Here is a 20,008-nt window from a genome sequence, read left to right as displayed (position 1 = left end):
GTTTTTTGCCGCGCAGTTCTGACACGTGCTACTTTTTCGTCTTGCTGTACATTCGCTGTGCTGCTTTTCTGTTCATCATGTGTAGTTTTTCGTAGTGAAGCCCAGTAGTTGCACATATTTCTTGGGGGTTCAGCGCCCTAAAGAGCATAATCTCCATATTATATTATCACATCAAGTGCAAGTGCTCTTCAACCCGAGAAATCACTGAGAAATATTACAGACGTTTAGAAGAACTTGAGGGCAGAAACGTTTTTTCAGTGTAGTTTTGTAACAATCGGTATAAAATAGCACTGAGAAATAATCAATGCATGCATACTAGCAAAACATGTGCATGCAGTTTCGGCCAAACGGTCATGCAAACAGCCCTCATGCAAGCACACTCATGAATTAAGGAAATATATGGGCTGAGATTCCAAAATGGGGCGGTCATGCAGGCTTTCAGACACACAACACAATGGAAACATTGACAGGTGATCAGGCGTAACTCAACAGCGCCACATATTTGCGACTGGTATAAGACATACCGAGGCATCCATAAACTTTAAATCAAGAACAGTATTTCTATTTGAAGCAAGCAGCCACTCATTCCTTGTCTTTATGCATGCATTTTCAGATGTGCAGGGCCACACGCTTACATAGAGGGATACGGGTCGAATATACCAGGTGTTTCAGGGAAGCCCACTACTAATTTTCTATAATAGGGTTTCTGAGTCAACGAGAATCTTTTAGCGGCATATTAATACCAATGTTGGTTGGACGTCAAAACTAGGCTTATCTTGTTAGCTGTAGTAAAGTGATTAACTAAATTTATTAGGGAGCTTTTAAAAATCGCCTATAGGCAGCCGCCGCTTGAAATTAGAGGCTTGTAGCCAGCCGTTAGTAATAGCCATATACGTTTTTATAGTTTCGAAATCGCGATTACCCTCGCTGCTGTCGCTCAAATACTCGTATTTCAGTCCATGCCTCGTGCCATTAAAAAACCACGCGCCTGTGGTGAGCTCAAAGCGACGTCAATCAAATCGGGACACTTCGTGACTCACATGCCACTAGACATTTTTTTCCCCACCCGTGCTGGAGCAGCGAAGTGGCGAGGAGCGGAGAAAATCCCACCAGGGGGGAGGCAGCGATTCTCACGTGGTATGTGCGTCACCGAATGTAGATGGCGAGCAGCGAAGGTGTGAGGATTCGTGGCAGAACTAACATGAAATCAGGACGGGTGACAAGCTCCATTTCAATCACAAAGCTGCGACATGACAACTTGTCGCTCGTTGCTGTTGAGACGAATTCCCAGGCGAGAGGACATGTAATAAATCCGTTTTGTCGAAACACTCACTAGCGGAATCCGTGATTTGCTCCCACAACCTCTGCTGCAGTTTACTAATGTAAGTGAGAAGAGAGAAAACTGAATTACAATTTGGAGGAAATAGGTGCCGCAAGTTGGAGTTTTGTTGTACAGTATCATCCACGCTTTCTTGAAGGATTGCGTCGTCTTAAACACCACGAGCCTACCACCCTCAGAGGAAGTTGCTGAGAGTCCACACGGAATCTTTGAAGCTTGCAGATACAATGCGTTCAAATGTGTCAGCTGCACTTAGTGAAATGTCCAACCTGACTCTGGACTTTGGCCTTTCTTATTGCGCCCCTTTTCGCTCCTTCCCCACCCCCAGAGACTCAGAAAAAGGGGTTAGAAAGTGCACAGGGACGTTACTATGCTTGACATGAAACACCAAGACCCAGGCCAGGGGTGCGTAGCACTGCTCACGTTTTGGTGGCGAGCAACGATCGCCGTTGCATTCACGGGGCGTGGCACAAGGACGGGAGCCAGAATGAGCGGCGCACTTAGCCGGCTGGGGAGACGCGGCGTCCTTCCCGGTGGTCGGGCGACAGTCGAGTGTGCCAGCGGTCCCCCCCACCAGCAAGCTATAGCACCTGGCTGCGCGTCGAACGGCGCCGGTTTGAGCTCGCCCTGGCCAGCGAGGACTCCAATTTCACGAGCTCGATGGAGCGTCTCATTTGGCCCCGTATCTGTCGGGGACACAGCAGCGCGCGTTAAAAGGTCTCTCGCTCCCTTGCTGATTTTATAGCCGTTGCTTGCAAAGAAGAAGTGTGTAGATTTTGACTAGCTGTTGTGTTTTGTTTTCAGTGCTTTGTTGAATGAAGGCGTTCGATTCAGCTATGTTTGCACCTTTCTTCTCATCTTTGCTGCGGTAAACTGGAAGGATGATTACGGAGTTTTGAAACGATGACCGACGTATACTAGGCAAGTGTTCGCATGCTGAGCGCCTGCAGCCAATTTCGTTTCATCTGCGACGGGAACGGCATTCTCGTCCACGAGAAAAAAAGGATATTTCAGCAAAGTTAAGCGCCATGCGTGCCTCTTTCAGGATGCCTTCATGGCAAAGGTAAATCGTCTGATGGTCCTTGTTTAACTGACCCAGGTTTTTCTGTTTATTACAACAGCAAATGTGGCACACCTTACTAACCTGGCCACCGTGATCACCAACAAACTTAGAGCTGCCTAATGCGCCTCGGCCTGAATCGATTTATACTTCTTACATACCTTTGACGGAACCTCGACATTTTGAAAGCTGACTGCTTCTACTAAATCACGTAAGGAACAAATATTCAAACGCAAACTTGCGCTGGCATTTCGCATTCAGAAGCGGAAAAGAAAACACCTAATTTTCAGAACAATAATTTCAGGTATAAATCAAATATAATAGCATAAAGCTTGTGCACATAAAATGAAAATTGTTGCAAGGTTTCAAGTTGCTTGCTTCATCTGTCTGTGGAGGGTACGGAAAACATTCTTCATGGCCGTATGTAAAGCGATGACACTTAATAATACTTTATTTTCTTAAGCAGCATAAATAACTGGAGGTACCAATGCAACATTATAGTTTAAAAATACACAACACATATGTATAAGTTGGGGCCCTGTGGCCCAGAAAGCCTTCTCACTTAGCCGCATATCACCGTCTCGTACAAGCCACATTTATATGCGTTTCGTATGACCGCATTCTCCGCATTTTGCAGCATATAGGGATGTTTGTATTCTGGAGATACAACCGACGATTGTCTCAGGTATTCTAGAACTTGACACTAAATTTTCTAACTTCTCTAGCCTCTCGACACTCCTAACACACATAATGCAAGCACAGTCTGTTTTATTTTTTTTTAATGTATCGACATATAAGCAACTTCCGCATGTAAAAGAAAATTAAAAAATACAAGCGGCCACAGTCAAATTAAGGCGGAAGAAAAGATCCAATCAAGACCAACACGCAAGTCATTCCCACATCAAGCAGAATAATTCGTAACATGCAAGGTGGCAGGCGGGTGCCATGCACACACTCGAATTTTACACAAGCAATCAACATTCACAGGCTTGTCACGCCAGAACACGAAAGACAGCTGCAGGACAAACTGCAGTGTGCGTTCGTCGAGTAGCCGCGGAAACACTGCGCAGTTTTAACTCATATAAACACGTCCACATTGATCTCGACGCGATGCGTGATGCCGTTTAAAGTCGGGCGGATCTAATCCATGGGCATTACAAGAAAGTGTTGCATGCTCTCTTATAGCATTTCCGATTAATAGAGCAATCATTTACAGAAAATATATATCATAATTCGTCTAGAAAACAGTACTCCACTCACCTCTCCATTGAAGTAGCAGAATATCACGGCAACGAAAAATCCCTGCAACATCAGAAGTAAACAGTTTTAAGAACAAAGTTCTGGTCAGAAACGCCATAAGTAGAGGGTAGACACTCTGAAACGTGTCCAAGGGGGGACATTTATATATATGCCGTGGATAACAGCAGTCACGTATAAAACTTATACTTGAATTTTTTTTTTCGTCCCATGTAATGCGGCTAATCGGTGCCTTCGTTTTATATGCATTAACGTGGCAGCCTTTTGTAGCCTTTTTGTAGGCATGAAAAATTTAGCTGCGAGACTGGTAGAATCCCCACCAGAGGGAAAAATATTTATGCAGTGCCAAACAATCCAGCAGCGGTGTTGCACATGTATATTAGGGTTGCTATGTTGACCACAACCTTCTCCCTTTTCACATGCTTGTTCTGTCGTTTTATTGAATGCGCTGCAGGCATGCTTTTTTCTGCAGACATTGTCCGCCTGTGTCAGCGTCTTCTACAAGGAACAGATCGTGGGCGTCGTCAGTGCCACCGCTTTGACAGGCTCGTAATCTTAATCGTCTCTTACTCTACGCCGTTACCATTTCGCGTACAAAGGCTTGTTTTTCATTACTCTGACTGGCGATGACTATTTCACCCTTCAGCAACTAAACTATTTCTATTCCTTTTTCGATTATTAAAGCTGACTTCAGTAGTAATAGAGGGCACTAAAATGTACAAAACTTGATTACTCAGACGTTCTTGTTGCCTGCCCTCTCAAGAGGTGTTCATTACCGTGGAAATTCTGAGCCTCTGAAATGTCTGATATGAAATGCAGTGCAAGGTAGCAGTTCGCCTTGCCTGAAAAAAATCCCAGTGCTAAATTGAACTCATCGCTCTTTGATAAGCAAGGAAATCTACGACGCCCCAATATTTCAGAGGCTCAAAACACTCTCTTACGGGCGCCATTTGGGTACAATCAGCTCCGCTTCACTCAAGAACTTGTTTCGAAAATTTTGAAGATTACAAAGCTTCGCTTAAGGGAAAGAAACGCTCTCAGTGAAACAACGTCTAGCACGCCTTATACTAAGCCTGCCAGTCTATTTTTCTTTTTCGGGACCTTTATGCCAATAGCGTCTACGCTTTAAATAAACGTTGGAAGAAAACTGAGAGCTCTAGATGACGAAACTGGGTGGTGGAGCTTTAAAGCGGCCTCAGTCTGCATTTCATTCTCAGTACCGAGCTGTAGATGACACAAGTTCCGTGCACTGCTGGAGCTGGTTATGCGTCCCTTTCTCCACTGGAAATCGCTACGCGAAAAATAAAAAGAGGTAGGTAGAGGGAGCGAAGCCAGGAGGACCTGTATTCGGCGTCAGGAGAAGGTGATCAAAAACCGGTTTTTTGGGACTCGCACGCTCGGCCACGTTTCACTTGCCAATATTAACTTTCCAACAATACATTGCCAATATTTCCTGGCAGTACTTTTGGCGCCGTATTTGCTTCATAATACTTAGCCGTTTAATATCGTTGAAAACTGCAAACAATTACTCGCAAATACTTTTTGACATGTGTTCACAAAGGGCGAAAAGTGCGTTTCATTACGTAATGATAACCTTTGAGAAAACCTAATGATGCATATTACTCCCTCACTTTATTTTAACTTTTATTTATTGCGCAGTCAAGATTTTCACATCCGCAATAAATTTTAAACCTATGGGAAGTGTCTAAAATATACGCCCTGGGAACACTGAAAATTTAGAACAAAGCTGTTCTAAACGGCCACTAGGATCATACCACGAGGAGCCGAATTATTGTGCGCACTAGAGGCCACCGTCATTTCCGAGACCGTTTTTACGGAGCACGTAAAGCATTTTATGCTGAGCATAACTGGGAAAATGTCAGGAAACGGAAAATACGAATGAATATCAAAGATCATCCAGCAATGCATTTTTACCTGCAGACCGTCAGATGCCTTGCTGATGTACTGGTAGACCTCCCACGGGCCACAGTTTGCGGGGCTCCGGTACACCGTCATCAGAAAGTGCATGCCGAAAAGCGGGAACAGCACGAGCACGGCTCGAACAGCTTTTCTGCAAGCCCACCAAGGCACAATGCGGTGGTACCATAGGACCGACCATTGAAGGTCAGCATTTCTGCACTCAATTTGTCAAGTTCAGCAATCACTGAGCAACTTCTTATGTTTATTCTCGTTTGCTCAGCACCAACTTGCAAAACGCCTCGACCAAACGCACCTCTGGCCTGCGTCTTTAATTTGAACAGCGACGTCAGTTAGGCAGCGCAATCTTGAATACGTTGAATGAATTTTTCATGTCATCCTTAATTAAAAAACAAGCAAGTGGCAGGAAAAACTTTTCCCGCGCAGCTACAGATAAAGCTTCCAATAAATAAAGTGTAACTCTTTGATTTGCGTTAGCATTCAAGTGCCACATATGCTCGCTTAAAATAAATGCCGCCATATTTTGCTTAACGTGTGTCACACGTGTCTTCTGGAGTTTAAGGAGATTTTTACCGCCAAGAGAGGGCATCTCTCTGGCTTGTATACTTCTTGTTTTTTACTTTTATTTACTTCATTTCTTTTTAAAATTTTTATTTATCATACGTGCACTCAATATGCACCTAATATGCACCACTTGTTGCCACCAAACGCATACTTACTTAAAAGCGTATTCAAAATTTATCTTTTTTTCTTCGCGGCTTTTTTTTCGAAAGCAGTAATAACGCTGTAAGTTTTTTTTTTATTTTCTGACATTCTTAGACACGCACTTTCGATACAATCGATTCTATCGGAATAGAAGGAAAGGTGCATGCACGTCGTTCAGAAAACGTATGCGCACATGTGCACAAAGCCAGGTGGTTCCAAACGGGCATCTAATTTGAGGAACAGCTCGAGACATATGCGGGAATCGATACGTTTGCATGAACTTGACGGAGTACGTGTCAAGTTGGTTATTCAGGGAAAGAGCCACCTTTGAGGCGCAAAAACCGAAATTAGCCTACTACTCTCATCCTCAATGTTTCTTCACCTCCTTAAAAAGATGACTCAGCTCGACTTCTGTGGAGTTCTTGTAAACGTAGCAAATGGCACTGCAGAACTGAGCCGGCCTCAGGCTGCAAGAAATGACGCGGCCACAGGTGGTGGCGTAGCGAAAAAAAAGAAAAAAGAAACGCTACGGACGGAGCGCACGAAAGGGAAAGAAAACAGCGTAACGGCTGCCTTTTTTTTTTCAAGTTTATGTTAGAATTTTTAGGCCGCGTACTGCCTTGGTTCTCGCTTCTCCACTGGGTGCAGCTCATTTCTGTTCTCCTTTCACAAACAGCTCTTACCTAAATTGACTTGGCTCATTGGCATGGGTGCTCCTCAGCTTGGTGACGAGGACGCGGATTATGTTGCACAGAAAAACGAAATTGGCCTGAAAAGCAACGGAAACAAAATAGGTCACATTAATGGTGAAACTCTCGCTGTCGTGGGGTATTAAAAAAGTACTGCGGAAACATAAGTGACCAAGCAGACGCGAAAGTAGGATTTCTAATCTTTGCAAACAGAATTACTTTTCAGTACAAAGCCAACCACAAGCAGGCGAGTTCATTTGCATTATCTCCGGAGCTTATGAAGGTAACGCATATCGGCTGTTTTTTTTTTTGAATGTGTACTTTCATTGCGAGCATTTGGTTGGTGATGAAGCTTAGAGCACATCAGTTTTTTTTTTATTTCCTTCCTAAGCACTTCATTTTGTAAGTGCACTTGCAACATGGCCTCTGTAGTTTGTTCATCAATAGCTTCTTGGCTGCAGGTCATTTGGCAATGAGCCGTAATTCCAACATGTTCGACAAGAAAGTGGGCAAATTTTCAACTATTCTTCGCGTTGCCAGCGCAGTTCAACCGAAGTTCTTCAATGAAGCATAGATCATTTCTAGCCAGACTGCTAGAAACGAAATCTACTAAATTAGAGCTACGACCTGTCAGATGTCCAAGCTCTTCCAAGAGTCGCACTTAGTACGTATGGCAATCGAAAAGAGGGTTCTGTTGTAAAAACTAAGAGTGTTCATGTATGCTCCTCAAACTAGAGTGCCGACAACATACAATAACGCCAGACACAGGTCGGTTCTCAGCGGAGAAAAATTTACTGCCCGGCAGCCCGCACGCGTGTTATCAGCATTGCCGCAGGGCAAGCTTGCGTAAGAGCCACTCGCAGGTCCCTCGATACGCTTCTTGCCTCTTTCTTCAAATGATCTATACAGGCACACGCTCCTTAAGGAAAAAGAAACATAAAAGCGTGGTAGACTACAGAGAATTTCGCTTCGCGTTTGCGCGAGATAGGCAGGGAAATGTCATTTATACTGCCCGAAAGCGCAGGAAAAGCTCTCTCGCATTCATGCCCGTCGTGCCTCGGTGCATATGCAGTCGAGTGCTGATGACAAAGCGTCGTCACATTGTCATTTCCCGGTGTCCCTCACATTGTCCACTCACTGCTTACATGAAGCTAGACTCTGCCGAAGAACGTTGCATAAAGCGAGTGTTTCCTTGCGTAGAAAAGCACTGCATTCTGCCAAGTTAGCTTTCATGTTTCATTTTCCCATTTGCATTCTCATGTTTCATATATATATATATATATATATATATATATATATATATATATATATATATATATATATATATATATATATATATATATATATATATAACTGAAGCCGTGTTGACAGTTTTGTGTTTGCGAGCGTTTAGCTTTACAAAGGAGAAGTTTACTTGTGCGATGGAGAAGTTTCTAGTTTTAGGATGCAGATACGCGATCCACGTTATTTGTTTGTTTGTTTTAAATATGAAGTGCATGAAGTATATTGACATATTTCACAAATTTTGCGACCACCAATCTCCAGTTTCTGCACTCCCATTTTCCAGTTGTTAAGCCAGCTTCACCACAAGACAGCGTTTCAAGATAGTGACGCAAAAGTAAACGTTTAAAGTAGATAATACGCACGCAGTTGGTACCTACACAGGCCTGGACCCGTTTCTCGTGATAGCAACAACCGCACCTGTGAAGCCCTTTTATGCGAATTCCGGATTTCTGACTGAAAGACGGACGATACTAGTTGGGCAAGATTTATCGGTAGGGAGCCGGGTGGAAACTATTAATAATGTTTATCATGTGTTTATGTAGAACCTTTCTTCAGCGTTCGTTGATTACACTACGACACCGAAGTGACCGCTCATTCAACCTTATTTTTCCTCTATATTCCTGCAATACGCCTGCTAGGAGCTATGGTGCTTCTAGACAAGTTAATTGAAATCAGTAAGGAAAAATTACACCCAGCTTATGGCACTGTAATGCGAAATTCAGCGACCTTGGTGGACAATTAAAATGTAGTGAGATCTGCAGTCATAAAGCTTTACGCATATGGTGGTAAGCCTACAACAAGGCTGTGAGGCCTTTCGTACCGCAGATGGTTACACAGAACAAATGCAGCCAACCTCGTGTCAGCGCCTACGCAGCCATGGCAGGCAACCGGGTGCAGGCAATCTGATGTGTGTTTCTCCTCTCATGCGTGCGCGCGATGCGACGCTGACCCTCAAACTTCAAACTTCGGCATCACACCTTGCCGAGACCGAGATCTCGCATTTTCAGGAACTAACAGCTCTCGCTGTATGAAGATCGAAAGCACTGCCACCTTTCAATCCAGTGATTCCCTTCTTGAATGCGTAACGCTGTATGCACTCTTATATAGGCAGAGTGATCTCTGTTTTGTCTTCATTACCTGAGAAACTTATAATTCGAAAATAAGGCCGAAGTATACGATTCTAACAACCTTTTTTAATCATTGAAGGCATGTTATTCTAAACTTAGTAGCGAAACGCAAGCAATCACAAGGTGTATGAATTCCGAACGCTGGCAACGTTGCACATACGCGCTGCACTTTAATGCGTACTGCCTTACAAATACAGACCATGCCATATAAGCTAGCTAAGCATCACTGTAGGTATGAATTTCTCAGATATCAGCTCTACTACGGCGTGCCTCACAAGAAGGCAGCCCTGAAAAAAGTAATAGAATCAAATCAAATTTTGCAATATTTTGCAACAAATTTAAAACAGTCAGTGAAAGTCAAAAGAGTCAGTGGGCCTGCGGTCAATGACTTCTTTAGGTATAAAGCATCCTTGCTAAACGGTGATATTAGGCAAAATATTGAAAACGGGTGCATGCTGATCGCTGAACACACTCAACATTTTAAGTTTTATTGATATGTAAGAAAGCAACAAAATCAGCAAAGTTTCTGAGATGTGCCGCGTGAAGGAAACGTTTACAAAATAAGCCGGCACTCTAAAATAAAGAAAGAGAAAAATAGACTTCCCACATTCCTGGGTCTGCACGTTGGGGATAAAATTATGCCAGGCTGGTAGCCACAGCAGTGTGTTTTCTTTAAGTCGATACTGGCTTACTCAAGCAATTTTCACAACTCTCCGGTGGAAGAAAACAATGTTATTTTTGTGTGGGAAATGGTTTAGTTTCAATTAGCCAAGATATACCTAGGATTCTGGATTTTTTTTTTCAAAATATTGAATCTACGCCGGATATGGGCATCCGCTCTTCTTCCGAAAAAGTCCTAAAAGAAATAAACATCTTTGTTCGCACAGTGAAATGCTTGCTGGACTTATAACAGCTCTAAAAAATACAAATACCTGGGCCTAAGCAGATACTGAGAAAACCGCTTTAGAAGTCGCTTCTCCGCCATGGAAAAGAACTTCTAGTGTACATAGTGGTTTTTTTCCCCTCCTTATCCGGTTTAACTCATAGTAACGCGCACTGATACAATACAGTGTAACCACTAGTACCAGCGATACAAATGTGCCATTGCGTGCACTCGAAGACCATACGAAAATCCCTGCCACTTCTTAGTGTGCAATCAGAAGCTCTGGAAACAACATCAAATCATTTATGTTTATTCGCTGACGCAGAAAGTCCGTGCCACTCACAAATATTCTCTTGAAGCGGTAACTGACTGAAACGTTGCGACGTTGCCGCATAATATTGGTCGCGAAAATACCTTCACTCGATCTCGATCATTCTATTCAGGCTGGGGTAAAGAAAACGCCAGACAGGTATTGGTAACGCCGATATTAAATTTCCCAATCAAGAACAAGGCTTATAATTTCTTTTGCATGCGACGTGAAAAAAAACATACCAGAAGTCGTTTTTGTGGGGAGAATATTATTCAGTAAAGAAAATAGATTGCGTCTAGCTCTTGTTCGGGAGTACTCGTTCATTATACGAAATGCCAAATTTTATACTGATGAGGCTTCTATGAAAGAAACCTACAGAATATAGAGGAGTCTAAATACAGTAGCAAAAAGCGAAGAGCTGCCCTGTGCTGTTATCCTGTATATAATGGCTATTTGGGGCTTTGAGCTGTTCCTGCTTTTAGGTGCCCGCAGCGTTTCACTGCGTGTAATTTTTACCACACCCCTAACCACAGCTGCTGCATAATACGAGCAGTTCGCATAAAAAAAGTTCTCACAAAAAGGCAGAAGAGGCCCGGAGCGAGTGTGATCCAGTTGTACCCTTCCACATTGTCCATCCAGCAACTGCGTTAATAAAAGGAAGAAGAATGATTCTCACAGAAATTGGGCCGTGCATAAAACACTTGCATTCTCCACACCGATCAAGCATATAGGGTTGTGGTTAAACAAGGCGCAAGACAGTAGAACGACGCAGCCATTCAGCCGTGCTAGCAGATGCAAAGCAAGCACCCATGCAGAACAACTACTGAGACAGCATGGCGCTGGCATCCAAATTTTCGCGCAGTACATTCTCATGCAACATGTTTTCATGCAAGACAAATTTACTCAAGTTGTTTTATTCTACCTATCGAGATAAAACACTTAAATGGTCCGGTGCTCATGCGAAAGGAAAGGAGCAAATAAGATATGCACTTTCAGAGGCAGTGAGGTTATTTGAGAGGTTCACGTATATTCGCATAAATCTCAATATCTTGAATTGTAAGCCTGCACTTATATCAAATGAAGTATCTAAAATACCGCCATTCATTAGCCTTAGTCTTATTCCCTATAGGACAATTGCATTCCTTAGTGATATACTATCACCCTTGCCTTGAGCTAGCCATGCCAACATAGCATTGCAAAAACGACAACTTTAAGTAGGCTAAAATAAAATGTTGCAGAAACTGCTTCGGACGATTACGTCGAAATAATTCAGCTGGATGGTAACCTTATTTAGACTAAGCATTGACATTACTTATTGTTTCTTAAGCTGTAGGCTTCATTCAAATGGCCAAAAAACATAATCCACGGCTATTCTATATACCTCAGTTTAATTATCAATATGTTGTAATCTCATGCTATTAAAGCTAACTTATTCTGTAAGTAGCGAAGTTAACTGCTACCCTTGTCCGGCGAACTTTTGCTCACACAACCGGCGTCTTAGGCCATGAGTTCAACCATCAAGAGCACAGATCAAGTGCCGTTTACAATGTATGTTGAGAGGTGTTCCTGAACCATACACCAAGTGTTGAGAACCACATTTTGTTCATGCTTATACTTCTGCCATTACACCAAAACCCACCGGTGGGCACACAAGGACAACGACGGCAAGTCTTGTACGAGGCACATATATTTAGCGCCGTGCACAAGCGAAGCGTCCCCACGCACGTTTGTTATTTCTCCCCTTTGAACTCACCTCGAATCTTCTCTGTAAGGAAATGAAAACGAACGCACTGTAATCGATTGAAGACGCATGTGAATACAGACTGTTTTCGAGCCAAAAGCTTATGTTTGGTGCATGATGGCCTTAGATGCTTATGCGCCATTAAACCCAACACAACACAACGCGGATCAAAAGCGAGCATGTATGTATATATAGCATGTATGTATAGAGTTTATCTTTGGCACAGACTACCGTGCTCCATTTATTTACGATGTGTTTAGAGTTTACGTTGTACTATTCCGTTGTGCTGTCAATACCGTAGCCAGTATACTGTAATTCAGGACACTAACGGCACGCCTTTGAAGTTTAGACAGTCGAGTAATGAACCATCATTGATGAACTCGAAAGAAAGGTATGAAGTCACTCTTCATCGCATTTAAGTCTTCAAACTTACCGTGCAAAAATTTTCAGCAATTAATGAATACTTCGCATTGCCTCATTGAAGGGAATCTATAGCCTAGAGTCTGAGTTTTTTTTTTTAATATGTGTACAGCAAGATAGTATCAATAGAACGTTGTAATCAAACCACCTAGAGTTGGAAGTTATAAATTCTTTGTTTATAACAAGAAAGCACAGAATAAGGAAGGTAACATCTACTCACGGGTGTCCCATTCTCAAAGCTCGCAACGTGGCGCTGATGGTGACAAAAATGGCGGGGCAACCTGTATTGCAAAAGAAAGAAGAATGGTGCATGGACAAGTTTGTGTAGGGAATACCGACGAGAAACCTGTCCCGCACACCAATGGGGGATGATGGGCATGACGGAGACTTCCAATATACAGCCAATTTTACATTTCTGATTACGCACGAAATTGTTCCTTCTTGTTTATTTATATACACTGCGCACGCTTTCTTATATTCTTGCAGAAAAGCTCACATAAATTTTGCAGAAGCGAACGTCGTTTAACGTGGCTCTCTAATATATTTGGTAATTTTTTGTCGACCTTGTGTTTTATGTTTCATGGTATAGCTGCTGTATGCAAGCTATCTGAGAAAGATGAAGATCTGAAGCTGTTGCAGTGGCTGAGTGGTTATGGGGATGGGCTGTTCACCCGTGAGGCAAGGGTTCGATCCTGGCCAAGGCGGTCACATTTCGATGGAGGTGAAATGCTAGAAGCACGTGTAATGAGCGATGTCAATGCACGTTAAAGAACATAGGCGGTCTAAATTACCTATCCCTCTCCACTACAGTGTCCTACCTAACCTGAATTGCTTTGGGACGTTAAACCCCATAAACCAAATCACACCAGGCATGAATATCTGTCATTGCTGCGCTAACACGCCAAGATTTCGCTTCTGTGACGCATGCCAACTAGATTAGAAGCACTGATAACAATTTTGGCGTGATGTACTTGAAATCTTAGCCAACACAAGCAGGAAATGGTGTCCTCGCGCAACTTAACGCCAGAAATAAACTTTTCAGACTTAAGGTCTTCCAAGACCCATATCACTCATCTCGTCTGCATACACAGAAACATATATATGACACCGCGCCATCAACTAGTTATTGCAAGGAGCGACTCTTCGCGCTCTCTCTTATTATGACTTGATCGCGTGCTAGCGTTAAAAGACAACGAAAACACTTCATCAATCGTCAAATGTAAATAAAGAAAAGTTAGGCGTGTGGGGCATAAAAGCCACAAACGATGGCCTGCACGGTACTGGGAACAGGAAGGGCGCCACGGTACAAGTATAGAGATGCAAAGATCTGTAAAGGACGGCGTGTCGGAGTGACAGCGCATGATGAACGATGAAGTGTGTGTAAAGGGCGTGTTGGCCGGCATCCGGCGACCTTCACGACGAAGAAAGGGAGGCCGCCGGGCATATGACGCACGGGGCGCCCGCGAAAGACCGGCGAGCTTCACGTCGCACCCCGGTGAATGGTGTAGTGGCGTGCAAATAAAAAAGAAAAGACAGCTTCGTGCTACAGAGCGGCAGGCATCTGGGGAGCCTTCATTTAGAAGAGCCGATCGATTTATGGCCGGCCGAATGTCTTCATCACCGTAGAATAAGCGACGTATGCGAAATGCGACCGGACATCCTTAGACGCACTAGAATAATCTCTACTTCGAAATATCTCCTCGTACTTTGCAGTTTGTGGAATAGGCAACCAGTTGATGACCCAATCGATGCTTTTACAACTGCTTGCGCTCTTAATTTGACACCATGCAGGAGTTATTCGCCTGAAGCGAACTACATCGCCTCAGTTATATGTTGTCTGTTTTCATTCTTCATAATTAGGGGTATATCGACTTTGCGGCAGGTATTTTTAACTGCACCTAACTGCAATTTAAATTCTTTTAAACTTCAGGACTTCTGTTCGTGTTTCTTTCGCAAAGAGTATTTTTCGCTTTAAAAGTTATTATCTGACGTGCCTAAACTATTTTCGTGTACCTCGAAATAACCTGTACTTTGATATAAACCTTGGACAAAATTTATTCTTCATTAACAAGAAAATGTGCTTGGAACCTTCTTGCTGACTACCTCTGTAACTATGAATAAATACTTGACGACAACGTCCTCTTTGTTGATGCCGTCAGTGGTCATTTGTAGTCTGTACTAAATTCAACATATTAGGCAACGCGCAAATGCCACAAGCCAATTTTCCGCCTTTTCCTTGTTATCATAGATGAGGGCCGATGTGTTGGTGTTTATTTATACCGCCTTTAGCACTGTGTCTGCCCTGCTTAATCATTATTCTTCGGGAGCAAACTTTTGGGGTTTTCTATTGCCCCTCTACACTATTAAGCAGGGAAGCGAAACTCCGTGTTGACTGATTCATGTGACTGTGAAGAGGTTGATTGAATTTACCATCATCGTAAAAAACCGAGCTCATTGCACGCTGCGGCAGTTACAAAAGTACGTTCACTCAGCAAGCTGGATAGCGGCGGTTCCGTGACTCGATAAACTTAAGTGAGACTTATTAGGTTACAGCATCACAAATTTCGTGCGCTAATAGTATCTGTCATCTGCAACACGAGGTCCAACAAGGGAACAGACCATTGACGAAGCACATTTACATGTTAGAGCTTCCATTTATTCATCTCGAGAGCAGCGGCCATATTGATGCCGAACGAGAGTTCCAGGTATCAAGAAGGGAAGTTCCGTGAAAATGAAAGAAGCCACTAATACATTTGGTCTGCTTCGGATATCATTACCCTCTGACTGAAATGATTTCGTAGTCATTCAATTTCAGCCCCAGAGCCCATTAATGATAGTGCTAAAGACAAAATGCAAAACGAGATGTGTTATTTAAAAAACTCTTCTACTGCTTTAATCTATGTGGATTTTCACAAATACAGCGGACACTGTCACAAATAACCACAAATTAAGGAATAAACCAACGATTTGCTATGAAAACTTCGGGGGCACTTAAGCTCCCTCTCAAGGGTGTGATGTGATAGCGTTAATGGGTCTCTTCAGCGGCTTGGAGTAGTCTTTGCACATCACTTCGCAGACATGGACACCGTTTTCATTCTTTGTGATTTTTTTCTATTTTCTTCCAGACACGCAATTCCTCTGATCGGACGAACGTGCCTCGATGGCCTACGGGTATCGTGTGTGCCTCGCCTTCCAAGGACCACAGGTTTCACTCCCATCGAATTATCCCAGTTTGCCTTTCCATGCAATCAATTTATTCTTCCTTCCTTCATGTCATAATTACGTCTGAATTATGTTGCGTTCTTATATTCACGCTTAATTCGATGTTTTATTTCCTTTCAATTTTGTGCGACATACCGACCCTCAAGACCAATCCGGATTATCTTGACGCCAACTAAGACGCTGGGTTCTCTGCTGAAGAGTATCTTTAACGCTATCACTTAAAAAAAAACGTCATAGTTTTTAGAACATTTTCGTCGTTATATGTATATCACGCAAGTTCAATGCGTACTCTCTCCGACTAAACAGCTTGCAAAGAATCTTCACTTTCTCAGGGTTCTTTAATCCCAGACCTTCGCATCTGGACTTAGCCAGTCATTAGTGTGGATACCGTTCATTTCTTAGTTGCAGGTTATGTTCACTAACGTAAGCATGATACGCAGCTCAGAAAAAAAACAAAGTTTGTTTCGTCGGCTTCCACTAATGCGGGACGTACGAAAGGGCGACGCCAAAGGAGAGAGAGAGAGTGGTGAGTTGGCACTGCAAGCAGTATACTAATTGACTTACCCCATCCGACGATGTAGAAGACGAGCAGAGATTTCTGCTCGGCGAAAGCGGATGCGATTAGCTTGTGCAGGTAAAAGCCCTCGCAGAACATCCAGGCATACTGGCAGAGGCGGAAGTAGCGAGAGAAGGTGTACAAGACCTTGCACAGGTTCTGCGCAAGAATTTGACAGACGCGAGGTAAAGACAGTCAGGAACAAGCGAGAAATGCAAAATTATTTTCATCGTCCCACCTCTAGGACGGCTGCAGTTTTATTAATAGTTAATAGTGTCTTTAATAGTGTTTTCTTTACGGCGCCTTATAAAGGAACGCCCTTAGGCAAAACTAGAAGGCCCACACCCGTTTTGAATTTTACTCTGTCAGACCTGACACACTTTTGATGCATTACACCATTTAGACCTTATCTTACTTATTATGAAGAAAGAACACTAACAGCACTTGTTCTCGAGCAAACGAAGTACGAAACATAATGAAAAAAAATGGCTGTGGTTTAGCTATGGTTAAACCTGGAGTGACGCGACAGCTACAGCTGGCCGAGTGGAACTCGCTCAGCCGAATTGCAAAGTCAGCTGCTCCGCACCACTTGACCAACCACGTGACCAGCCACGGTGCCGCCACGGAGCTCAAGAGGTGCCACGCCGAAGGCTAGAAATGCTAGCGTAATGCAGCTATCGCAACAATATTTTACTTTTGAACACAAGTGTAGCCTTTGTCAGCAGAGACATTTATAATACTCCTCTGACTGAATTGCACAAAAATCACCCCGGGCTTTCTTTTACAGGATTGGCATATTGTGGCTAGGCATGAAATCTCATCTCATCATCACCCTCATTGGTTCTATGCAGCATAAAAAACGTCGTATGCTCCATCGACTCTTCAAAGGAAGCATCATAGGCGAATATGCTTCCGCAAATACATTTTCGTAAGGCGTCACTACGCCCTGTTATAAATATACATCAGCATTTACGCAGCAGCGTTTTTTCTGCGTTTAGGTTCGTTCTTTGGCCAATAAATTTCATTACTTACCCTCAAATAATATGCCTTATTTATATTGTGCCGCAAAGAGCCGTATACCAACACTTCCATGCAAAGCTGAAGGCTACGAAGCGATACTACAGATAGCAACCCTCGAGGTGTCTGAATCATAGGTGCAAAGTGTTATAACTGCCGAACATACCCAATGATAACTGAAAGCATTACAACAAGCACACATTACTATAAAGAGGCATCTTAGTAACTTCAACCGGTAAACATCAAACTTTTGCAAATCTTTAATGACCGCCTCAGTGATTACAGGTTATATAAATGGCACATAACTATTATACTGATCAATATTACCCGTCCGGCGTCTCCCATCACCACCATCTGGCAGCAACCACCAAGCAAACTATAAAATAATCTGCACATGCTCAAATGATACCCCGCACACTATTACCTTCCTCGCCGCGAATCCCTTGGCGCAATGAAAAGAAATGCGCCCAGAGGAGGATACGTGCGGCCTGGTCAAATAATCGTTCCGCTAGCCCCTACCCTCAAGTGCACTATGGCAACGAAAGCCTTGCGTGCCAATGCCTCCTCTGCGGCTCGGAATTCCGGCACTTGGTTTTCCTCTTTGTTGTGACGGGATCACGATGAAAGCCGATATGGCCGCATAAAGACAGCACGCCAATCCTTCATCGGCAAAAATTGCGGGGCATCCTCTATCCGGAAGAATGTAACCTGAGTGCGTTTTTTTTTCTCTTTCTCTCTCTCTTTTTTTATAGTTATATCTGTAAAGTTGTGCGCCGGGAAGGAGCGAACGCGTTCACGATTGCTCCCAGCCTTAATACAGCCTTTATTTGACCGAAATTCTCGCGTCATTGCAATGAGCTGATGTCATTACTCTGCAGGAAAAGCGCCGATGGCCCACTCCCAGGTTGATTCGCTCGAAAAGAGCGCATATTTTACGTTCAATCCTCGGCTCTCTAGTTTTATAAAAATTGTCACTCTGTGAATTGAGGCATGGAGTAAAAAAATGTGCCTCTACTACATTGCCTTCAGAATTCGTGCAGCTTAATTGTGATGCTGCGACAGATGAAAAAAATAATAAGGTACACGCTTTTCAGTGCAGAAGTGCGGTGGCTGTGTGTAATATTTTTGAGCGGCCAGATGAAAGAAAGATTCACTGTGCGCCTTTTTATTAATTTCCCCTCTACTTCTAGCAACCTGCTTTTCACGTTGCCTGGGTGTAATCATCTGCGCTTTGTGCAGTGTTAATTTTAATGCAAAATTACAGGCACGAGAGCTGTGCTGTAGTCGAACGTTCAGTGAGAACAGCCGGTTCAAGAAATTAGCCGGATGCGAGCGGCGCGCACGTTCTCGAATGTCTGTCAGTTATTATCAAATGAAACGGTTTTTGCAAACATTTCTTCAAGATTACAAAGGCATTATTTAAAACCGAGCTTTCGTTTGGAACTAGGAGGACAGGTTGCGGAGTCTGCTTTTTTTTATCATTGCCCGAGAGATTCTTTGTTATTAGAGAAGTTTTGCACTTTTATTTTTTTCGTTTCCAACTGTAAGGCTCAGGCGAAACGGAGGGATTGAATGGATTCGCCTTTGTACTGAAACGTTGCCAAGATTTAAGAATGCATTTTCTGCATTACCCATTTTTCTTGCAAATGCATGATTTTAAGTATAAGATACACTCGTAAGTAAAAACCGAAATATAATTAAATCTGTCATGAGTCAGCACTCTTATTGAATATCTATTCGCAACGGAAGTTCTTGGAGCTACTAACAGATTATTGCGCGCAACTTTTCGAAGGAGCTAGCTTGGTAGGTAGCGGCGCTTAAAAGGAATCAAGATGAAGCCCTCACTGATTACGCAGCCCACTGGTTTCGCCTACAAGAAAGGGTACGCACGGGTGTAATAAAAACAATAAGCACTTAATTAGGAGCTAGTTTACAGGTAAAGGGAAGCTGAAACGGTTTTCAAATTACATGTAACGCTGTGGTTGGGAAGAAGGAGCTTTGAAAATCATGTGTGCAAATTTTTTCGCGATTCTGTTCGCAAAATGAGCTGCAATCGCTTGTTAAAAACCCGTCACCGACACGCCCTCTTCGCTTCCGGAAACGCCGAATGGGGGGCGGGACTGACGGAAGTGACGCCATTCACGGGTAGTCTGCCGGCCGTCCTGCTTTGCTTGCTGCTTTTCTGCCCGCGCTTCGGTGAACGACGGATCCACAATTTGCAAAACGCACTTCTCAAGCCAGCTGAAGCAACGCGCTACGCAGCAACACAGTCGGTGCTGGCCGGAGATCGCCGTGGAGGACGTCTCGACGATCCCGGGCGTTCACGGCGTTCGCTCGGCGCCCTGAGACGCTGGTGCCCGTTTTCTTCCAAAAACTACTTTTTGCCTTTATTTCCGGCCATTTTGAATGCGATATTCTTTTTCAGCGGACTAAACACTATAAAATGCCGCATGGAACTCA

At 43.4% G+C, this 20,008-nt stretch overlaps 1 protein-coding gene across 6 annotated transcripts in view; it reads right to left on the bottom strand.

Moving 5' to 3' along the window:
* LOC144125147 (calcitonin gene-related peptide type 1 receptor-like) overlaps positions 1–20,008 on the bottom strand; it is a 309,750-nt gene that overhangs the window by 5,573 nt on the left and 284,169 nt on the right. For 3 of the 6 annotated variants that reach the window (XM_077658271.1, XM_077658270.1, XM_077658269.1), the window contains 7 exons: positions 16,540–16,690; positions 12,974–13,034; positions 11,168–11,234; positions 6,983–7,068; positions 5,592–5,727; positions 3,660–3,701; positions 1,763–2,025 (listed from right to left, as the gene is read on the bottom strand). In XM_077658271.1, coding sequence (XP_077514397.1) covers positions 1,921–2,025; positions 3,660–3,701; positions 5,592–5,727; positions 6,983–7,068; positions 11,168–11,234; positions 12,974–13,034; positions 16,540–16,690 — 648 coding nt within the window. In that variant the 3' untranslated portion in view covers positions 1,763–1,920. The remainder of the gene's footprint in view (positions 1–1,762; positions 2,026–3,659; positions 3,702–5,591; positions 5,728–6,982; positions 7,069–11,167; positions 11,235–12,973; positions 13,035–16,539; positions 16,691–20,008) is intronic. The other 3 variants (XM_077658268.1, XM_077658267.1, XM_077658266.1) reach the window with 1 other exon arrangement.

This window comes from Amblyomma americanum, chromosome 3 (assembly GCF_052857255.1).
Source record: "Amblyomma americanum isolate KBUSLIRL-KWMA chromosome 3, ASM5285725v1, whole genome shotgun sequence".
Taxonomy (NCBI): domain Eukaryota; kingdom Metazoa; phylum Arthropoda; class Arachnida; order Ixodida; family Ixodidae; genus Amblyomma; species Amblyomma americanum.
Note: the sequence above shows the minus strand (reverse complement) of the source record. Positions and strands in the feature narration are given on the sequence as shown.